Source organism: Salmo trutta, chromosome 7 (genome assembly GCF_901001165.1).
Source record: "Salmo trutta chromosome 7, fSalTru1.1, whole genome shotgun sequence".
Classification (NCBI taxonomy): Eukaryota; Metazoa; Chordata; class Actinopteri; order Salmoniformes; family Salmonidae; genus Salmo; species Salmo trutta.
The window spans coordinates 7609152-7633398 of NC_042963.1; the positions used below are offsets into that span (position 1 = coordinate 7609152).

The window sequence follows — 24247 nt, forward strand, 5'->3', positions numbered from 1 at the left end:
TAGCCAGAAAAGAACACGCTCTCTGGATATGTAGATGAATGTTTTACAAGTTGGTCTAATTTTACACCACACTACTTTAGAAACTAATACACTGCACTGAAGGGTCCCTCTGCCTTTGAGCTCATCCCTGGCGATGAAGTCCAGCCATGACCCTGGGCACAGAGATGAGGCAGGACATATATCAGGAGCTGATTGAGTTGGCCCCCTCCACACACACACACACACACACACACACACACACACACACACACACACACACACACACACACACACACACACACACACACACACACACACACACACACACACACACAGAGAGAGAGAGAGAGACAGTGACCTTACCCAGTGTTTCTATTATTTACAGTAGGTCCTGACTGGCAGCCTGGTTTCTGGTGAATGTTCAGATTAAACCTCAGAGAGAGTGTGTCTGGTCTCTCAGCACATCACTACAGCTAGCAGGATGTTTATAGTGCTTTTAAAGTTCTCTCTCTCTCTCCTAGTACAACCTCACCTGGGAGACGCCACACAAGACTGGAATTAATTTGAAAATCAACAAAATATCCCTCTCCGACTCAGAGGGAAGTCTTTGGGCTGGGTGGTAGGGAGGCGGACCCAGGGGGGGTTTCAGTACTCGAGATGTGGAGATATGGAACGAGGCATTAATTGAGCTGCTTGCAAAAGGGAATAGCTGAGAGACGAGCTCATTAAAAATGATTATTAAAGAAACAACCAGAGGAGAGCAGCTGATGCGTGTCCAAAACATTCAGCGAAAGCAGGGCGGAAAGAGAAACAGCTTGCTGATATGCATGCATTGCTCTCCACCAGGTATTTAAGGGTACAGTATGAGTACTTACAGTACACTCAGTGAACCAAAGAGCTCCCTGTATTTACATATACACTATATACCAGCATGCGGACACACAGCATATTACTAAAGGTTTATACCCAACATTTATCAGATATATACGGCACATAGCAACAATAGCAAATACAGCAAGTCTCAATCTTTTTCCAGATCAAAAGGCAGGTTATTCTACCCAACACAACACAGTGGGAAATCTACTGCTGCAGAGCACAAATGCATTCCTCTCGCAAAACTAAAAAACTAAAATATGTTCCCCTAGAGCAGAATAGATCCCAATTCCAGATGTAATTATTTTCAATATATCTGAACAATCTTTCTTGCAGCTCATAAAAGAGGATATAGCACATCATCTTCTCACAGTCTCATAAAATGTATGGCTGTTTTCTATTTTAAACAATTACTAGGATTATATGGAGATAGAAAGATAGATCACAGAGAGACAAGGAAAAGATGGTGGCATAGTCAGCTATGTGATAGTCTCTTTTTTTGTTTGTCCTGTGGTTGGAGTGTTTAAGTGTGGCTCCTAGCTGGTTCCTCCCAGCCCACCTCTCCACCATCTCCCTCTCTCTGTGTGCTATCAATCCCTCAGCAGGTGAGCTTTATCTGGCCCCATGGCTGCACTATTCTGGGGTCAGCAGTCGGAGAAGCAGGTTAACGTTTTAAGTCATGAATGTTGTTCTGGAGGCAACTCTGCAGAGTGGTCACTAGCTGGCACAGCCACAAAGTATTTAAACCTTACACTAACATTAACCATAAACTTAAAATATTTTATGAATTTTTATAATATAAACCAGCTGGCTTATCTAAGGGGAAATCGCCTCTTCAAGTGTTAGCATAGAGACGCAGACTAAAAGCATCTTTAGTTCTCTCTCCCTTTTAGTCTGCAGACAAGAATCTAAAGATTTGGAAATAAACTACATAGACTGACAAATGTAGAAATAGCCTAATATTTGTCAGTGTATCTGAAACTCTAATCCATATGACTCCTGGCATGTTTTTAATAGGGTAATTTGGGGTCATGTTATGCATGTAAGTATACATACAATTTGACATGCAAAGTCAATAATGAGAAAGCTAAGATATCTCTCTATCCATCATCCTTCTGTTCTGTACATAGACCCACTGCTCTCTTCTCGCTCTCCTCCCTCCCTCCCTCCCTCCCACCCCCCCTCAGCTGATCAACTGTGTGCTGGCACTTAATGACTAACGCGCTGGTCTCTAAAGTAAAACATCAGTAATCAGCATGCAGCAGTATCACCCTGGTAATAAAGACAATAATGTCAACAGCCAGTGTGTAAAAGCCAAAAAATACCAAAATGATATTTTAATTTTAGATAACTTTATTAGCCCTTTCCGTGTGATGTGATTCTAAACTGTTTGGAAAGAGAATAATGTGAACCGCAAACTCTGCTGAAATGACAAATATTTTATTGTCTAAGGTGAGATGACACACAGTTTTCACACAGCAGATGCGTTTAATAGCTTCCGTTCAATAGTCATCCACCAAGGAGAGGGGCAGGAACATGGCCAGGAGAGAGGAAATCAGAATGGCACATACAGATCTCCCCCTTCCCCTCCTCCTCTCTTTCTCTCAATCCTTTCTACTCCCTCGCTCTTACAATCTCAATTTCTCTCTGTTGAAAGGTTACTAAATGCCAGATGGGGAGTTTTCATCATCTTCAATGGTGTCGTCCTCTTCCTAGATGGTGTGTGTGGGGGGGGGGGGGCATGGCCAGTGTGTTTAGATACACGCTGCTATACAGGACGCTTCGCTCCTCCCAGCCGTGGGAGGGAGTCAGCCACTCCAGTAGGCACAGCATCTATTGACGACTTTGTCCACGACTCTGCCTCAAGGCCACATCCATGGAAACTGAAGCTTCTGCAATCTGCACATAGCGTTCTGTAGGAGTTAATTCACACAGCATGTGAAAGCAACTTTAGTCATGGGGTCACACCACCTTATCACTGCAAACGTGGCCAAGGCCTTTAACAGTACGAAACAAAGCAGAACCGTTATTCGCATGTTAAAAGTACATGATAATGTAGAGTGCTAAATCGGATAACACTTTATTAAAGCCACATGAATAATAGATCATAGCGTGTTATAAGCATTTATGAGCATTTATGTTTTATAAACAAATCTGAATATGTTATGTATTTTTATATGGCAATGTTTCTACACTGATGATAAGTCATGGACATGATAATAGCAAGACACTAGAAGGGATCAAACGTAATTCTGATGATACATTATAGCCATGTAATAAAGCATTATTGACATAGGCATTAATGAGTAAGCATTATAAAAAAGTTGAATATTACTCCTAATGACCATCTGCCTGAAATCTATTAATGTATGGTTAATAGAAATCTATTAATGTATGTATACATCTATTAATGTATGGAAAAAAAGAATAACATATATTATCAACATGCAACTAAGCCACAACTGAATCCATTCCTCCCCAGCCACACACAATTTCTCTCTGACTTCAAAATCATTTTATAAAGACTACTTATTCAGTCATGATAAGTCATCTCTGTTCTGTGTGCAGCTGCTCTTCTTTTATTTACTATTTACCTCTATCCATATTTTATGACTTATAGATTTGCAGGCCTTTTTTAGCAATGACAGGTTTAGGCACAGAGACAGTTTAACAGCTCCTAAAGAGCTCTAGGAGGAATCGCAGGGCAATAAATGTAATATCCTAATAGTCTGTGTACAGCTCCATTCAAAACAGCCCCATTGCTCCAAATTACTGAACCACTCAGCCGGCACACACTCGCTCTCACTCTCGTTCACGTATATATATATATATATATATATATATATATATATATATATATATATATATATATATATATATATATATATATATACATACATACACACACACACACACACACACACACCTTCGCACGCGCACACAGAGACGGATGGACCTGGAAGGCCCAATGTAAAGCGGCGAGCTGAGATTTTAGCGACATGGTCAGTGGCACTGTCAGGATCCCGAGATCTGACACTCAGCACCACAGGACAGTGGACAGCAGCCGTAATAAATAAAAAAAACGACTACATATAAAATGGGAGAAGAAACCTAAACAAAAATAAAGAACAGGAGATGATTTGGTTGCATCTGTAAATCACACCTTTGTGTTTTGGGGAGGCAATGGCTGTGATGCTATAAAAGTCCGAGTTTGGGTCTTGGAGGTAATGTGAGGAAACTAGAACAATTTGTCACTTCCAGATCTGTACTCAACGGTAGGAAGGAGTGTTTATGTGGTGAGTTTGACACATATCAGTAGCATTTGTAAAACTATCTGTCGGAGAGCTAAAATAAGGTTCTGGTGCACACATTTTGACACCATATATTCATAAATGCAGTGAAACTTATCAGGAGAGAGAGTCCACAGCAACATCGATTCCCCAGGTTTTCTAGCAGCTTACAGTGTTATGTTTGACCATTTTGTAAACCATTTTAATCCCTGTGGTTTGCCGCTTTATTTCCCCGAGGAAAGGCGCGCCGGGGGCACATTAAATTCTAGTGCAGAGGCTCACCAGAAAGCAATAACTGCTTGAGTTTGTCTTCCTTTGTTGATGCGTGTTATGCAACGCGTTTATTGTGATCGTGTTTGGTTTCCATTTAACAAAGAGGAAATAGACTACACTTAGGCCTAAAATGTTAGTATACATCTGGTAGACGACATGAACAGGTGCAGAAGTAGTGAAAACCTAATGTTGTCTTTAAAGGCCACGGCATGTCCGACATGACCAAGATGACACCGCAAAGAGAGTCGTGAAGTAATGGGAATTCCTCCCAATGTTTCCTCTTTTTATTTGATCTCAGGGTAGTCTTCCATTTTTTATAGAGCTCTGGCGGTCGTGATGGCGATGACAGGGGGGTGGGGATAAGTAGGCCTACAAGTAAAAATAAAGAAGCAATTGTTCATTGGAATGTAAAAGTGCGTGCGCTAGAGAATTGGTTTAAAACCACCAGCACCTGGTTGGGACCGGACACTCCATCGCCACAACTCAGAGAAGATAGTGTATTACGCACAAAAAATAAACTGTGACAACACAACTATAATTGCTACATGGATGACAATAGGTTAATCGCGCCATAAGTTTTTTTGGCACTGCGCCCTGAAACAGATTGCATCATTCCGACAACCTCCATTACGCACATGAAACAGCGTGGCTTATCACTTAATCATAAAGTGTTACCTGGTGGTTCGGTCTTCTATGTATGAGCCTTTATGCTCCACAGAGAACCGGGTAAATTAAAAAGCCAGTGAAACGAATACATTTCGAACAGAATCTAATTTTGATTCAGCTGATTATGCGATTAAGAGTGCTTACCCATGTGGGACGAGACAGGCGATTAATAACTCGCTGTTTGTTGCGTGTAGTTTCCGTGGTGACTTCCACGGATCGATGCGTAGTGCGCATTTCATCTACCAATGAGCCTGAGTAAAAACCAGAAAAACAACCATCTACATGAATGCAACTATAGTTTACTGACTTAAAAGTAAACCCAGAAAACTGAACAATCATGGGCACGTTCAAAACAATATCTTCTGGGTTGCAGAAAGCGTGCGTAATTGTCTCCACCAGATACGTTCTCATATAACCTCGGAACATTGACAGAGTGGTGTCAAATCTGCTACCATCCGCTGTCGACTCACAATCCCTACAGCAGTAGGCAAATCAAATCCAGCGGGCGGTTAATTTGATTTCAGAACCGACATAATAACTCCCCTCTTGCCCGAGCATCACAGTAAAAGTAAACATCCTTAATATGGTCCCTCATTTGGCAATTAAGATTAAATCTGTTGGGTCTCGCCACTTTCTCTTTTAATTGCAGAGCTTGCTCTCCGTTTTTCTTTTCACCACAGCATTTGAAGAATTACCACCGTTAACTTCTAATTGCTTGTCACTGTACTCCAAATTTGAAGCCACTTCCTAGAAATAATTATGTTTACACTCACACGGGGTGCCAACTAGTCTGTCTTTATTGAGCTTGTTTGAAGACTAATTTGGTGTAAAATTGGCTATGATAGAGCTGGGAGAGTGACGGCGCCTCCCCTCAGTGTACAGGGATCGTAAGAGAGGGAAACTATAGATGTGCTCACTGAGCAATTTGGGGGAAGCAGTTCTGGGGAAGACTAAAATGTATTTTGAATAACTGCTTGTCATATTCCCTCTGATCAATTTAATCGGTTGTGGATTTTAATGAAGGTCAAAAAAAATCTAGTTTATCTGCAAAATGAATAGAGGAATTTCGTAGTTAGGCAGTGCTGCATCTTATTTTAGGCTATCCATTTTTCAAGTAGCCTACTTCTTTGTTCACTGCCTCTCGACTATTTTCCGCAATGTCTTTATCAAATGAATAGGATGAGGTACAAACCATTCATGTGATAATCTATTTTACACCATGAATCAAGCATGCATCAAGCAAGCAATCGGAAAACATTCGCACAACCCTGGCCTGCATTATCTGTATCTCAGTGCGACCTACCAAGACAGCAATATAATATTTATACATATTGCAAGTGTGTCTATTTTAGAAAATTATGACAAATGTTATTTCATTATGCCTACTAACTGAACATACGGCCACATTTTGTGGGACCAAAGGGCAACTCTCTAGAAAAAACATTCCTCTATAGAGAATGTACAATTACTCTATGCAATTCATATTCAATGCATGTGGCCCTTAAGTAGACACTAAAATGAGCCTGACATTTTCCTTCCGCTAACTGTGTTTTTATTTGTGTACAGCAACAGCGTGTTTTAGCCAATTAGGCACAATATGACATGACATGTCAGACTGTCTATTCATGGCTCAGCAATTATGAGTAGAGTTTCAAATAAGCTACTGTACACTGTCTGAAGCCTGATCAGGGCGTTCTGGGGGTCACGTCTATGTGGATGCCGTGCCATGCTGGGTTTTACTTGGACATATCAATATCTTTCTATATGATCCAAAAATGTTTATGTCGATATTGGAATATAGTTTATTCCCTTATAGGCAAAGTAATAACGCACATTGCACTTGTTTTTAAATGTCCTTTCAACTCTAAATTGCTTGTTATACTGTATAAGTGCTGGCATCGAAATATAAAAGCTAAAATTCACGTTGTCGTAAAATTAAGTCGTGTGTACGTGAGTGCGCGTGGTGTGTGCATTTGTGCATGTGTGTACGTGTGTGGTTTGATGGTCATCTACTGTATGTATGGCTCCTACCCCTCTATCGATCATTAGCTGGAGAACGCATCCAGGACAGCTACCATATGGCCGCTCTATCCCTGTTGCTTTAGGGGCCCTGCTCTCCCGCCGTCGTTGTTCTAGGGCCGCGTTCGAACTTTGGCAGAGCGGAAGAGATGGATCGCATGAATCACTCCAGTCAACGGACCGGGCATGTGCCCAACCAACGCACCTGGTGTATGCGACAAAACAAATTACTGTGGCCTACCTTATCTCACCCAGTCTCACGCAATGATTTAGAATTTATATTACGATAAATAATCATGAGCCCATCTCCTCAGTCAGCACCTTGGCTACTCTGTCATTAACCCCTCGCCCTCCTACTGTAACACACACGCACACAGTCTTGTACAGCTAACCTTGTGGGGACACACAATTCAGTCCCATTCAAAATCATATTTTCCCTAACCCTAAACCTAATTCTAACCTTAACCCTAAACCCCCTAGAAATAGCATTTGACCTCATGGGGACTAACCAAATGTCCCCTGTTGGTCAAATTTTGGTTTGTTTTACGGTTCTTGTGTGTTCTTGTTAACACACGTATAACATTCAGAACCCTAAAATGGATAGCAATGGCAGCTTCCCGAGCAAGATATGCTAACCTCCACTACATGCCTTACCAACATCTCCACCACAAGCATCTCCTTAACGTCTACAAATGTAGTTTACACCAACCAAACATTGATGCCACACTGTATTCCTGTGAGCCCCACCTGTTTCATGGCAGGTTAAACAGAAAAAGATAATGTCATCCTTTCACTGAGCGTCTCTCGCTCTGCTGTACTGTTCCCTGTTGTGTTTCCGCGTAGCTGGGCCCTCAGCTCTGGTTAGTGTCACACCCTCAGAAGTCTGGGCCAGCCAGCGGATACTAATGAGGGCCTCAGCGGGGCTGCATGGCGGCACCACTCTCTGTCCAGACTACTACCACCACACACGGCCCAGACTAGTACCACCACACACGGCCCAGACTACTACCACCACACACGGCCCAGACTACTACCACCACACACGGCCCAGACTACTACCACCACACACGGCCCAGACTACTACCACCACACACGGCCCAGACTACTACCACCACACACGGCCCAGACTACTACCACCACACACGGCCCAGACTAGTACCACCACACACGGCCCAGACTACTACCACCACACACGACTCAGACTACTACCACCACACACGGCCCAGACTAATACCACCACACACGGCCCAGACCAGTACCACCACACACGACCCAGACTACTACCACCACACACGACCCAGACTACTACCACCACACACGGCCCAGACTACTACCACCACACACGGCCCAGACTAGTACCACCACACACGGCCCAGACTAGTACCACCACACACGACCCAGACTACTACCACCACACACGGCCCAGACTACTACCACCACACACGGCCCAGACTACTACCACCACACACGGACCAGACTACTACCACCACACACGGCCCAGACTACTACCACCACACACGGCCCAGACTACTACCACCACACACGACCCAGACTACTACCACCACACACGGCCCAGACTACTACCACCACACACGGCCCAGACTAGTACCACCACACACGGCCCAGACTAGTACCACCACACACGGCCCAGACTAGTACCACCACACACGACCCAGACTACTACCACCACACACGACCCAGACTACTACCACCACACACGGCCCAGACTACTACCACCACACACGACCCAGACTACTACCACCACACACGGCCCAGACTACTACCACCACACACGGCCCAGACTAGTACCACCACACACGGCCCAGACTACTACCACCACACACGGCCCAGACTACTACCACCACACACGGCCCAGACTAGTACCACCACACACGGCCCAGACTACTACCACCACACACGGCCCAGACTAGTACCACCACACACGACCCAGACTACTACCACCACACACGGCCCAGACTACTACCACCACACACGGCCCAGACTACTACCACCACACACGGCCCAGACTACTACCACCACACACGGCCCAGACTACTACCACCACACACGGCCCAGACTAGTACCACCACACACGGCCCAGACTACTACCACCACACACGACTCAGACTACTACCACCACACACGGCCCAGACTAATACCACCACACACGACCCAGACCAGTACCACCACACACGGCCCAGACCAGTACCACCACACATGACCCAGACTACTACCACCACACACGACCCAGACTACTACCACCACACACGGCCCAGACTAGTACCACCACACACGACCCAGACTACTACCACCACACACGGCCCAGACTACTACCACCACACACGGCCCAGACTACTACCACCACACACGGCCCAGACTACTACCACCACACACGGCCCAGACTACTACCACCACACACGGCCCAGACTACTACCACCACACACGGCCCAGACTACTACCACCACACACGGCCCAGACTACTACCACCACACACGGCCCAGACTACCAGATTAGTTTCACCAGACACTGCCCAGACTACTATCCCTAGAAATGGCTGCCACTCTCCGCTCTTTTTCTGCATTTTAGACGCTTCAGTAACAAGCACTGAAACAACCTTCTACAGAATCAGAACATCCACTGAATTATTTATATCAAGTAATAAGTACATTTCTAACCATATCTTTCTCCACCAGCCTGCAGTGCATATGGCACATACAGTCAAACAGGACAAAAAAAGTACACATTTAGTAAGTCATGTACGAATAATATCAATTTCCCAAAGGTTATGCACTCCTTCCCTCCTCTCAGCTCACTCCATGGATAAAAAAAGCTCCAAACACGTCACTCCCTCTTAAGCAAGACAATGTCTGTGAATAACAAGTCCCTTGATATTAACAAGTCAGCTCAAATGCGCAAACTCTCACTCTACCCTAAATCTATGATGAGAATCTTTCCTCACCTACTTTGCAACATGAAACAGGACAAATGTTGACAATACACAGCACATACAGTAGGCCTATATGTACACATGTGATGCATGTAAAAGCAGAAGCACAAACCTTGGGGAGAGGGAGAGTGGGGTGAATGTCATGGGGATCGTAGGGTGTATGGTTTAGGGCTGAGCTGAGCTGTCCTGCCATTGGCCCTGTCTGTCTGCCCGCCCATATGAAATGTGGAAAGTGTGGAGGACAGCAAGAAATCTATGTACATTTCCATACATGGGCCTCACACTCCCTGTCAGCTGTTTCCCTGACATTGAGAGGATGAGGGAGGGCAGAGGGGTGAGGTGGAGTGGGTGCCATGCCAGCCTGGCTTTCTCCCCACCAACCTGCTTGCTAGGCTGTGACCCACTGCAGACAATTACATATAACTTCATCTCCCTCAAATCAAATGATGTTTAGAGGACGTGGACCTTGGACTGACCGTGCAGCAAGAAAAGCCTTGTACGCACAAGCTAAATTCAAACATCAATGAGTGATAAACAGTTCTAAAAAAGGTAACACCAAAAGGTTAAACAAGACTACATAATCACTAAGACATAAAACACATCACAAGGTTAAAATTCCCTTCGCCGCTCTTTAAATGCTTATCATGAGCAGGACGCGAGAATGGAAAAGGGGAGGAAACGAGAGGAAAAGAGAAAATGGTAGAAATGAACATAACATGATCTTTGTATAAGCAGCAGAGTTTCCCCCCAGGAGCTCATTAAAGTCTTGAGAGTGAGCAGCAGTCAGAGAAGAGTGGAGGAAGCCCCCAATCACCAGACCGAATCTCTCTATACAGCGGATCAGCGGCCAGGAAGACAGCACAATATCACTGGGAACAACACACTGTCACACGCACATCAAGAACAACAATGTTGGCTCTCGCAGACATGAACACACACATACAGTACCTACTGTACACACACACACACACACACACACACACACACACACACACACACACACACACACACACACACACACACACACACACACACACACACACACACACACACACACACACACACACACGCTACATCTTGATTATCACTCACTCCAGACAACTTTTGGAATTGAAAGGAAGATGGGAAGATGGGTGGAGATGACCTTAGATATTTTTACAACTAGGTTTTAGCAAATGAATCGCAATGAGAGTCTCGGATTAGGTTTAAGAAAAATAAAAGTACCATTTCAATTTTATTGGATCAAAGAAAATAAAAAACAATAGATAAATTGATTGATAAATAAACGGGAGGATTTGTACAGTTAATAATCATAATAAAATTCCTTTATAGTTTTTCTGGTATAGTTTCAGTTTAGCCACATTTCGACCGAAACAAGAACAAGAAGCATCAGTAGTTAAGGGCAGCCTCATAATCCACGCACAATCACAAAATGTTAACATTGAAATACGGAAATACGATATTCAACCAGATTCTGTTAATCATAGATTATATCATATAGAAACTTTCAGAATTTATATATATATATATATATATATATATATATATATATATATATATATATATATATATCCAGTATACAGCTAGAGTCTTTTAGAGTTTCAGCAATCCTCCAACCAAGACAAAGCAGGGACATCTTTACTGGGAGGAGAAGGCTAGAAAGAAGAGCAGCAGAGGGGAGGATAACACAACAGGACAGGAGAGGAGGAGTATTGAACAGAGGATCAATATATGTGAAGAACAGGGGATGGGAAGAGTGATGAGTGAGGAGGACTCAATGGTACAGTACAGTATCTGCTTGGACTTGTAATGACAGTGGTGGAAGGGATGTAGAAAATGCATTGTCGGACTGTACACAGACGTATAGAATTAAAAAAAGGAGTCACAGAAAATGGGTGGGGATGGATGGCCATACGGTATGTGGAAACATGGGTGATGCAGCTCTTTGACACTGTAGGTAATACAGAGACATTCCTCAAAGCAGATGCAGAAAGAGATGATGTTGGGGAAGGGGTGGACTTGGCCTCTAGTTTTTACTCTCTTTAACGTTTTTAAATGATAATATTTCTGAGGATATAAAAGTTTTGGCTGTCCAGAGCTGTAGTCAGGCAGCGGAGTGAGTGAGTGTGTTGGAGAGCCTGCCCTGCCTAATTATACCTTACACATCTCTTTAACTTCCTCTCCCATATATCTCTCTCTTCCTCTTCATCTTTCTCTATTTCTTATCCTCTCTCTCACTCCACAGTCTCCCAAGCCGCCGAGCTGAGAAGCATTAGTCCCTCCAGTCTCCTTGTCTTCTACATGGGGAAGACCAGGAACCCAGAGAACGTGGAGTACTTCCAGCCCCCCATGAGGTTTCCTCTCTCCAGTTTGAGGTAGGCTCGGTCCCCCTTCTCCATTTGGATCAGCACTCCGTTACTGGCAGCCTCACGCGTCACATCCTGGTCCCCAGCGAAGGCCGAGATCACAGGCCATCCGTTATGCATTAGGCTCACCTACAGGACAGATATTACAGTTAGAGATGGTAAAGTTCACACACATTTCTACACACCCACCCAGACACACTAGAACACAGTGAACACGGACATGAACATCACATCATTTCACTAATTCAGATTCATACATTGTACAGTTCACCCTCCTTGTGTTGAGTTTAAGAGTAAAGTTGAAAAGCATTTGCGGGTTGAGCACTCCTTGACTCAAACATGCCCTTAACATTCAAACAGTAGCCCCTAAATCATGCATAAAAAAGCATAAAAGTGATCAAAACACTTATCTTAGGCCTTGGTTTGTACCAGCAAAGCTTGAGAGAAAGAGACAGAGAGAGAGCAAGAGAGTGAGAGAGAGAGAGGACAGAGCAGCCTCTGTTCAGTGTGCTAAATGAGTCTACAGGGCCACGCCTCTACATCACTCCCACCAGCCAGGGCCCAGGGGAGGCTCACTCAGCTCCCACCCAGACGCAGCTTTACCCCCAGCCCCATCCATAGTGAGGAGGGGAAAGGGAACCTCGCTCAGCTGGATGAGAGGGTCAAACTGGGGAAAATCCCTCCTTTCTGATGTATGGGAAACAGAAAGGAAAACGCTACACACTGCTGCTCATGCTCCCAGGTGATATTTATTTATAACGTTTCAACCCTTAGGCCTTCATCAGGCATCCATATCCCAGGTGGGGATGGAAGGTCCTATATATTGTGGGGTGGAAGGTCCTCTATATAGTGGGGTGTAAGGTCCTATATATAGTGGGGTGGAGGTGGAAGGTCCTATATATAGTGGGGTGTAAGGTCCTATATATAGTGGGGTGGGGTTGGAAGGTCCTATATATAGTGGGATGGAAGGTCCTATATATAGTGGGGTGGAAGGTCCTCTATATAGTGGGGTGGAAAGTCCTATATATAGTGGGGTGGAAAGTCCTATATATAGTGGGGTGTAAGGTCCTATATATAGTGGGGTAGGGGTGGAAGGTCCTCTATATAGTGGGGTGGGGGTGGAAGGTCCTATATATAGTGGGGTGGAAGGTCCTATATATAGTGGGGTGGAAAGTCCTATATATAGTGGGGTGTAAGGTCCTATAATGGGGTGGAAGGTCCTATATATAGTGGGGTGGAAGGTCCTATATATAGTGGGGTGGAAGGTCCTATATATAGTGGGATGGAAGGTCCTATAGTGGGGTGGAAGATCCTCTATATAGTGGGGTGGAAGGTCCTATATATAGTGGGGTGGGGGTGGAAGGTCCTCTATATAGTGGGGTGGGGGTGGAAGGTCCTATATATAGTGGGGTGGAAAGTCCTATATATAGTGGGGTGGAAGGTCCTATATATAGTGGGGTGGAAGGTCCTCTATATAGTGGGGGTGGAAGGTCCTATATATAGTGGGGTGGAAGGTCCTCTATATAGTGGGGTGGGGGGTGGAAGGTCCTATATATAGTGGGGGTGGAAGGTCCTCTATATAGTGGGGTGGGGGTGGAAGGTCCTCTATATAGTGGGGTGGAAGGTCCTCTATATAGTGGGGTGGAAGGTCCTATATATAGTGGGGTGGAAGGTCCTATATATAGTGGGGTGGAAGGTCCTCTATATAGTGGGGTGGAAGGTCCTATATATAGTGGGGTGGGGGTGGAAGGTCCTATATATAGTGGGATGGAAGGTCCTCTATATAGTGGGGCTAGATGGTCCTATATATAGTGGGGTGGAAGGTCCTATATCTGGTGGGGTTGGAAGATCCTATACAGGATGGGGGTATGCTAGTTCTGAACGTCACATGCTAATGTAAAAAGCTGTTTTTTGATATAAATATGAACTTGATTGAACAAAACATGCATGTATTGTATAACATAATGTCCTAGAAGTGTCATCTGATGAAGATCATCAAAGGTTAGTGCTGCATTTAGCTGTGGTTTGGGTTTATGTGACATTATATGCTAGCTTGAAAAATGGGTGTCTGATTATTTCTGGCTGGGTACTCTGCTGACATAATCTAATGTTTTGCTTTCGTTGTAAAGCCTTTTTGAAATCGGACAGTGTGGTTAGATTAACGAGAGTCTTGTCTTTAAAATGGTGTAAAATAGTCATATGTTTGAGAAATTTAAGTAATAGCATTTCTAAGGTATTTGAATAATGCACCACAGGATTCCACTGGCTGTTACGTAGGTGGGACGATTTCGTCCCACCTACCCTAGAGAGGCTAATGTGCTTCTTCTTGAGCCACTCCTTTGTTGCCTTGGCCATGTGTTTTGGGTCATTGTCATGCTGGAATACCCATCCACGACCCATTTTCAATGCCCTGGCTGAAGGAAGGAGGTTCTCACCCAAGATTTGACGGTACATGGCCCCGTCCATCGTCCCTTTGATGCGGTGAAGTTGTCCTGTCCCCTTAGCAGAAAAACACCCCCAAAGCATAATGTTTCCACCTCCATGTTTGACGGTGGAGATGGTGTTCTTGGGGTCATAGGCAGCATTCCTTCTCCTCCAAACACGGCGAGTTGAGTTGATGTCAAAGAACTCCATTTTGGTCTCATCTGACCACAACAGTTGCACCAGTTGTCCTCTGAGTCATTCAGATGTTCATTGGCAAACTTCAGACGGGCCTGTATATGTATTCTTGAGCAGGGGGACCTTGCGGGCACTGCAGGATTTCAGTCCTTCACGGCGTAGTGTGTTACCAATTGTTTTCTTGGTGACTATGGTCCCAGCTGCCTTGAGATCATTGACACGATCCTCCCGTGTAGTTCTGGGCTGATTCCTCACCGTTCTCATGATCATTGCAACTCTACGAGGTGAGATCTTGCATGGAGCCCCAGGCCGAGGGATATTGACAGTTCTTTTGTGTTTCTTCCATTTGCGAATAATCGCACCAAATGTTGTCACCTTCTCACCAAGCTGCTTGGCGATGGTCTTGTAGCACATTCCAGCCTTGTGTAGGTCTACAATCTTGTCCCTGACATCCTTGGAGAGCTCTTTGGTCTTGGCCATGGTGGAGAGTTTGGAATCTGATTGATTGATTGCTTCTGTGGACAGGTGTCTTTTCTACAGCTAACAAGCTGCGGTTAGGAGCTCTCCCTTTAAGTGTGTGCTCCTAATCTCAGCTCGTTACCTGTATAAAAGACACCTGGGAGCCAGAAATCTTTCTGATTGAGAGGGGGTCAAATACTTATTTCCCTCATTAAAATGCAAATCAATTTATAACATTTTTGACATGCGTTTTTCTGGATTTTTTTGTTGTTATTCTGTCTCTCACTGTTCAAATAAACCTACCATTAAAATTATAGACTGATCCTTTCTTTGTCAGTAGGCAAACGTACAAAATCAGCAGGGGATCAAATACTTTTTCCCCCCACTGTATATAGTGGGGTGGGGTTGGAAGGTCCTATATATAGTGGGGTTGGGGGTGGAAGGTCCTATATATAGTGGGGTGGGGGTGGAAGGTCCTATATATAGTGGGGTGGAAGGTCCTCTATATAGTGGGGTGGAAGGTCCTATATCTGGTGGGGTTGGAAGATCCTATACAGGATGGGGGTATGCTAGTTCTGAACGTCACATGCTAATGTAAAAAGCTGTTTTTTGATATAAATATGAACTTGATTGAACAAAACATGCATGTATTGTATAACATAATGTCCTAGAAGTGTCATCTGATGAAGATCATCAAAGGTTAGTGCTGCATTTAGCTGTGGTTTGGGTTTATGTGACATTATATGCTAGCTTGAAAAATGGGTGTCTGATTATTTCTGGCTGGGTACTCTGCTGACATAATCTAATGTTTTGCTTTCGTTGTAAAGCCTTTTTGAAATCGGACAGTGTGGTTAGATTAACGAGAGTCTTGTCTTTAAAATGGTGTAAAATAGTCATATGTTTGAGAAATTTAAGTAATAGCATTTCTAAGGTATTTGAATAATGCACCACAGGATTCCACTGGCTGTTACGTAGGTGGGACGATTTCGTCCCACCTACCCTAGAGAGGCTAATGTGCTTCTTCTTGAGCCACTCCTTTGTTGCCTTGGCCATGTGTTTTGGGTCATTGTCATGCTGGAATACCCATCCACGACCCATTTTCAATGCCCTGGCTGAAGGAAGGAGGTTCTCACCCAAGATTTGACGGTACATGGCCCCGTCCATCGTCCCTTTGATGCGGTGAAGTTGTCCTGTCCCCTTAGCAGAAAAACACCCCCAAAGCATAATGTTTCCACCTCCATGTTTGACGGTGGAGATGGTGTTCTTGGGGTCATAGGCAGCATTCCTTCTCCTCCAAACACGGCGAGTTGAGTTGATGTCAAAGAACTCCATTTTGGTCTCATCTGACCACAACAGTTGCACCAGTTGTCCTCTGAGTCATTCAGATGTTCATTGGCAAACTTCAGACGGGCCTGTATATGTATTCTTGAGCAGGGGGACCTTGCGGGCACTGCAGGATTTCAGTCCTTCACGGCGTAGTGTGTTACCAATTGTTTTCTTGGTGACTATGGTCCCAGCTGCCTTGAGATCATTGACACGATCCTCCCGTGTAGTTCTGGGCTGATTCCTCACCGTTCTCATGATCATTGCAACTCTACGAGGTGAGATCTTGCATGGAGCCCCAGGCCGAGGGATATTGACAGTTCTTTTGTGTTTCTTCCATTTGCGAATAATCGCACCAAATGTTGTCACCTTCTCACCAAGCTGCTTGGCGATGGTCTTGTAGCACATTCCAGCCTTGTGTAGGTCTACAATCTTGTCCCTGACATCCTTGGAGAGCTCTTTGGTCTTGGCCATGGTGGAGAGTTTGGAATCTGATTGATTGATTGCTTCTGTGGACAGGTGTCTTTTCTACAGCTAACAAGCTGCGGTTAGGAGCTCTCCCTTTAAGTGTGTGCTCCTAATCTCAGCTCGTTACCTGTATAAAAGACACCTGGGAGCCAGAAATCTTTCTGATTGAGAGGGGGTCAAATACTTATTTCCCTCATTAAAATGCAAATCAATTTATAACATTTTTGACATGCGTTTTTCTGGATTTTTTTGTTGTTATTCTGTCTCTCACTGTTCAAATAAACCTACCATTAAAATTATAGACTGATCCTTTCTTTGTCAGTAGGCAAACGTACAAAATCAGCAGGGGATCAAATACTTTTTCCCCCCCACTGTATATAGTGGGGTGGGGTTGGAAGGTCCTATATATAGTGGGGTTGGGGGTGGAAGGTCCTATATATAGTGGGGTGGGGGTGGAAGGTCCTATATATAGTGGGGTGGAAGGTCCTATATATAGTGGGGTGGGGGTGGAAGGTCCTATATATAGTGAGGTGGAAGGTCCTATATATATTGGGGGTGGAAGGTCCTATATATAGTGGGGTGGGGGGGTGGAAGGTCCTATATATAGTGAGGTGGAAGGTCCTATATATAGTGGGGGTGGAAGGTCCTATATATAGTGGGGTGGGGGGGTGGAAGGTCCTATATATAGTGAGGTGGAAGGTCCTATATATAGTGGGGGTGGAAGGTCCTATATATAGTGGGATGGAAGGTCCTATATATAGTGGGGGTGGAAGGTCCTATATATAGTGGGGTGGAAGGTCCTATATATAGTGGGATGGAAGGTCCTATATATAGTGGGGGTGAAGGGTCCTATATTTATTTATAACATTTATTTATAACATTCATTTATATATAGGACCTTCCACCCCCACTATATTGAGGACTTTCCACCCCACTATATAGAGGACCTTCCACCCCCACTATATAGAGGACTTTCCACCCCACTATATATAGGACCTTCCACCCCCACTATATAGAGGACTTTTCACCCCACTATATAGAGGACCTTCCACCCCCACTATATAGAGGACTTTCCACCCCACTATATATAGGACCTTCCACCCCACTATATATAGGACCTTCCACCCCCACTATATAGAGGACTTTCCACCCCACTATATATAGGACTTTCCACCCCACTATATAGAGGAATTTCCACCCCACTATATATAGGACCTTCCATCCCCACCTGGGATATGGATGCCTGATGAAGGCCTAAGGGTTGAAACGTTGTTGTAAATAAATATCACCTGGGAGCATGAGCAGCGTTTTCCTTTCTGATTTCCATGAGTTTGCCAACAACTTCAGCACCTGCAGAAAGTACCTGGATGTGCGTATGTTCTTCAGCTTTTGTTTAGTGATGTATGAGACTAATAACTTGGTGACAAAACAGTGGCAGGATGGACTCTCAGCCGAGTAATGAAGGGGAGGCTAGGGAGAAGGGTGAGTGGTGAACACAGACACACAAAATCATCAACTGACAGGGGGGGGGTCTGACCACTAAGTCTGATATTCACAAGTCACTTCCCAAAAACGTCATCGCTCAATCACTCCCAGCCAGCACCTGCAATTACAGCGCATGGATGTGTAAATGGAATAAAGGCTGGTGCATGGTGTCAGCATTCCATTGAGCTGCTGAATTCATTAATGCGTTAGCACCCAATTAAGCCCAGCGAGAGAAGATTTAGATATACATTTGGTGAGTGGATTTCCGCCCACAGTTTAATTCAGCACTTAGCTGTAATGAAAAAGCACACATCCTCATCTCACATAATTTCCTGTCCAGACAGACAGATGACAGCAGTAACGTGACAACAGACCACTTTCTTCTCTTCATTGGGTGAAGGGAGACACATTGACTGGCCAGTGGGCAGCAAGGTTATCTTTAGAAATGTCATGTTTTGGGGAGGAGTATGCATTTAAAGGTGCTACACAGGTTAAAAAAAATATTTTTGCATTGGAATTTCAGAAATTGTCCATAATATCTCTTCTGCTAATATTGTAATGATGGTGTTTCACAGTATTACCTACTCGCCAGTGTTGTGATTGGCTGTAATATTCACCTGTTAATTTCTCCCGCTGGAGCGGCATCTGTTAAACTGGGAATGCTGTTCTGACTTTGTGACTGTGTTATCTAGTGGAAATAAAACATTTCCTGGTTGCTAAAATTCTACGCTGTTTGCTCAATTTCAGTTTATGTGAGAAAACAAGCACTGAGTAGTGTAAGGAATCATTGTAATTGAAAACATATTTCACAACGATTTAGATGGTACAATGATTCCCTACAATATTCAGTGCTTGTTTTTTCTTGTCAGTTTGAATGACTGTTTGCCGGCTCTATCTTACTTGTATTGAAATTAAGCTAGCCCGCTAGCCCGAGGCTAGTACTTTTCAGACTGGGCTGTTAGAAAGTCTGCTCAATTAGCCCGCCGGTTAGTTGGCACAGATTTTGGACCTGGGCTAGTAAAAACTGTGGTCTACTAGCCCAGCTGGCCTGGCTGGCGACTGCCCAAAATTACAATTCCATCCCCAGTAGGGACTCATACTAAACTAAAGTTATTGATTAGCTGGTTAATGTATTATTTCAGGGGATTTGTACTTGGGGCTCACATGTAACACTCTATGACAATGGAGTTTGCTCATACAAATGGAAGCCTCTGAAATGAAAAGTGTGCTTCTGTTCATCCTTGAAGTGGAGTGCTGAATCAATCTGTACTTGTGCCAACTCTATAACGTCAGGATGGTTATTTACATTCAAAAGAAATAGAATGAGGAGGAGATAAGACATATATTTATGTCAGTGGATTGGGCCACACAGATTTGAACGAGGAGGTGAGATAGTAATGGATGTTTCAAGATGTAATGGCTGTATTCCTCCTTCAATTGCAAAATACTGGAGTTGTAAGACAAACCTGTTCCACTAAATACATGACCATCCTTCTAGAAAGACACTGGAAAGTTCTTAATCTCCATTTCAACCAATCCACATACACCCCCCCCCCCCCTCCTCCTCCTTTTGTCTCCCCATGGCAAACAGAAGCTCTAAGGCAATCAAACAGTGGGAGTTTGAACACAGCAGTTGTGTCTATGTTGGACTAGTGTGTCAGAGCTGATCTGAGCTGGGAATCCTCTTCCATTTATTATTTGGTTTATATGGGAGGATGATGTATGTTTCTAGTGAAAATCTTTATATTTGTCTTTTGTGAGAAAAGTATTGACAGTGAAATGTATTTAGTGTGCTATTTAGTTGCTTGAGTAAGTTGTCTGTAATTTGTACCTGTTCATGCTTTAGTTGGTGTCAATGACATGAGAGGGGAATACAGTTTGACAGAGCTTTTCATTTTGCTTGCCTGGTTTGTTTTCAACTAATTAATTCAGCTTCCAATAAGAGATGAATAACAGAATGTAATACTGAAGCCCCATGGATTTCACGGCATAATTAGACCATGATTTAATTAGTGAAAGATACACTCTAAGAGGGGCTGGTTTTAAAAGCCACGTTGTCCGTGTTAAATGTTATTTAAAGAGGGTTACTTCTAATCAAGTATATTCACTAATTTAACGCAATCAAAGGATTACTCTATTTGTGTTGCTTGGGAAAAGCGAGCTGTCAGTCGTTGCTCGATGGATTGGCGCTGCACAATATGTACAGGTAACTGCCAAAATAAAGGAAACACCAACATAAAGTGTGTTAATAGGGCGTTGGGCCTCCACGAGCCACCAGAACACCTTCAATGCACCTTGGCATAGATTCTATAAGTGTCTGGAACTCTGTTGGAGGGATGCGACACATTCTTCCACAAGAAATTCAATAATTTCCTGTTTTGTAGATGGAAAACAGTCTCAGGCGCCGCTCCAGAATCTTCCATAAGTGTTCAATTGGGTTAAGATCTGGTGACAAATTGACACACAGAGACACGTTATACCCCTATGCTCCTTTGAGACCACTCTTTCAAAGTCAGTGAGATATCGTCTAGCCATGGTAGCCAAAATAATGGGCAACTGGGCATTTTTATACATGGCCCTACGCATGATGGGATGTTAATTGTTGAATTAACTAAGGAACCACACCTCTGGGGAAGCACTAGCTTCAATATAGGGCTACTTTGTATCCCTCATTTACTCAAGTGTTTCATATATTTTGCCAATTACCTGTATGTGTATATTATTTAAAGCAACCATTTATATTATCAACCAAGTAACTTTGCTCAAAATACCTGTTTTGTCTGGGTCTATTTTGACCAGTTTGGTATTTTTACTTGCTGTAAATTGCAGCCGCCAAGCCACGCAGCAGGACAGAACAGCTTCTACGCTGCGGCTGTCCAGGGTCCTGAAGCCACTACGGTAGCGACACTGGCTAACTGGCTGCCACTGCTCCTAATTGGCTCCATAGCCGTATCGATTCATTATGATTCAGCTGGTGACTTTCATATGCAAACACCCCTTTTCTCTGGGGAATTAGTGGAATGACATCTCACAAATCTACAAATTATTTCTAGTGGAATCATTTTTCAATTTAGGCCTAATATGTGGTCTACCAGCGGGTGGTCTACCCCTTTCTCCTCCTCCCTCCCGCTCAGTGACGGCACGCGCGCGCGCACACACACACACACCCACACACACACACACACACACACACACACTTGAAATAAACTGAGGCAAAGTGTTCAGTATTGATACAAAGCACTGACCTGGATCGTTTGGCGATTATACACTTTGACCACGTGGAAATTAAAACTGTAAATCCCTTTGCGGGGGGAGATGAAATTGCTCCGTTCCTCATCGAAATTCTTACCAACGTTTACAAGTATCTAGGGAAGATAGAAAGAGTGTGAAGAGGGAAAATACACTAACATCAAAAGCACTTCTCAATCACATAAATGCTTTAGAATTTCATTGCATTACAAAGATGAAAGGAACTCACCCAATACACAATGATACTGCATCTTATAGGACTAGGTAACTGATGGCTTTTGACTATAACTTTGTTAGTTTCAAATTAAGTCAATTATAGAAACCAAGTTAATCAATTTGGGAATGAATCCATCTACACATTTCTGGGGCTCAAAGGTCTAATTTTATAAGACCAAAATGTAATTTAATTGAATGGCCATTTGGCGGCTATTAACCTTTTGAGATATGGAGTAGCACGGAGTAAGTCTTCACCCCCCTGACACTGGCATTAAATTATTTGGAGAGATGTCAGACATAATTTCATATCATCAAAATGAACTTAAATATTTAAAGGCTGACTACTTTCACCTGCCTGCATCTATAAATCTCATCTCTATCTGAAACAGTGAATCTCCATTCTCTACTCATGGACAGAGAGCTTTTTTAAATCAATTTTCAACCCCAGTCATCCAAAACCCCTCCCGCCACATTCGCCTACCAGGTACAGAGTGATATAGCAGACAGACAGATCAGTGAAAGTTACCTGGTCAAAGTAGATGACCATAGTCCGGTTACTCATCTCCGAAGGCTCATGGTTGGTATTTCTCACGGCTGAAAAAGCCACTTTGGCGCTCCCGGAGCGCACCGATATCCCGAGAGCAGTCCCAGTGGGATCCGAAGTTGGGTTGGAATCGCAAACGACCAGACATTTCCCTTCGAGCACGATGGGTTCCGTCTCGTTCTGAGCGTTCACTAGAGTCACTAGCCACACTGCAACCAGTAATACCGTCAACATTATGGCAACTTCACTCTGCACTTCGTGGCTGTATCCTGCTATTCTTATTATGTTCGGCAAAATTCAGTCTTTCCAAATGACCAACTCCTTTTCCTTTCTTGAATTATAGCTATCCTTGTGTATTACTAAATTTTGGAAATGTCAAAGACAGGTTTGGTTTTCCCGTGTCTTTTTTTAAATCATGGAGAGTCCCCTTTACCCAGTCGTTCCACGTGTAAACTTATTTTTTCCCCTCTCAGCTCAAGCCTCCCCGCCTTCTTGTCTCACTCCGTAATCGAATAACCAGTCGAGAGCGGTACGAGGCCCTTGTCGAGTTGAAGCGCAGTTGAATACATAGCGCGGGGTCCGTCTGCTTGCGCGCTGAATTATTGATATGTGAGATATTAGAGCTGAAACACAAAGGCTCGGACGCGCAATGCTCACGCCCCGTTCGTTTTCAGCAGACCCCTCCCCCGGGCCCCAATCACAGATTAGCGCATCTCCACATTTCCAATCGCCGCGCTCGAGCCCGCCTCCCCACCACGTGACGGTGGCGGAGTAGTTTTCCCGCTCCGGAGGTATTTTACAGGTGGACTCTGCTCGAGCAGACACCAGAGAGGATGATGACACCCCAATGTTCGAGGAAGAGGAGAACCTACACAGACCCCCAATTCTCGTGTCATAATCACTTTGACTTTGGATGCTGTTAAGAATTGTCAATGAAGAAGGAATAATAGCAGGAGGAAAATCTAACATCCGGTTTCAAAGAACCATGCGCATGGAAAGTTTCTTAGCGTCACGTGAAAGGATTTTTTTTTCTGACAACGATATCGATCATGAGTGAAGACAGATGAGAATGGACGTTCTGAAATACTATAGTCTATTGGTCAAGAAATGTTAAGACTCTTCAAATAGCCTACCGAAGAAGAATTGTATTGATTATGAGAATGATTGGAAGAGACAATATACAAAGATTTACAAAGCTATACATAGCCTACCGATAAAAATCATGGGGTCATCTACAATATCGATTAGGCCTAAATACCCCCCCATCTTCCCCCTCCTCGTCCTGCTCTGCCTGTCCTGGGTGTACCCACACAAGTAGAAAACGTAGGAAGTTAAACCATGTCGAAAATAACTGAGGGGCAAAATGACTTCTGGAAACTCGCTGTCAGTGATTGTATTGTTTTACATGAGTCTTTGTCTGGAGTTTCAACCTGGACTCAGGGGTAGACATAACATAGTGAAAGTAAATTTG

General features: G+C 43.9%; 1 protein-coding gene across 1 annotated transcript; it reads right to left on the reverse strand.

The window, feature by feature from the left end:
• Positions 1-11246: 11246 nt before the first annotated feature.
• Positions 11247-23420, reverse strand: cbln1 (cerebellin 1 precursor). Its single transcript, XM_029757781.1, has 3 exons — positions 22759-23420; positions 22013-22132; positions 11247-12542 (listed from the first exon to the last, which is right to left on the reverse strand). Exons 1-3 carry the CDS (start codon positions 23008-23010, stop codon positions 12345-12347), a joined length of 570 nt encoding a protein of 189 aa, XP_029613641.1. The 5' UTR covers positions 23011-23420; the 3' UTR covers positions 11247-12344.
• Between the last annotated feature and the right edge of the window lie 827 nt (positions 23421-24247).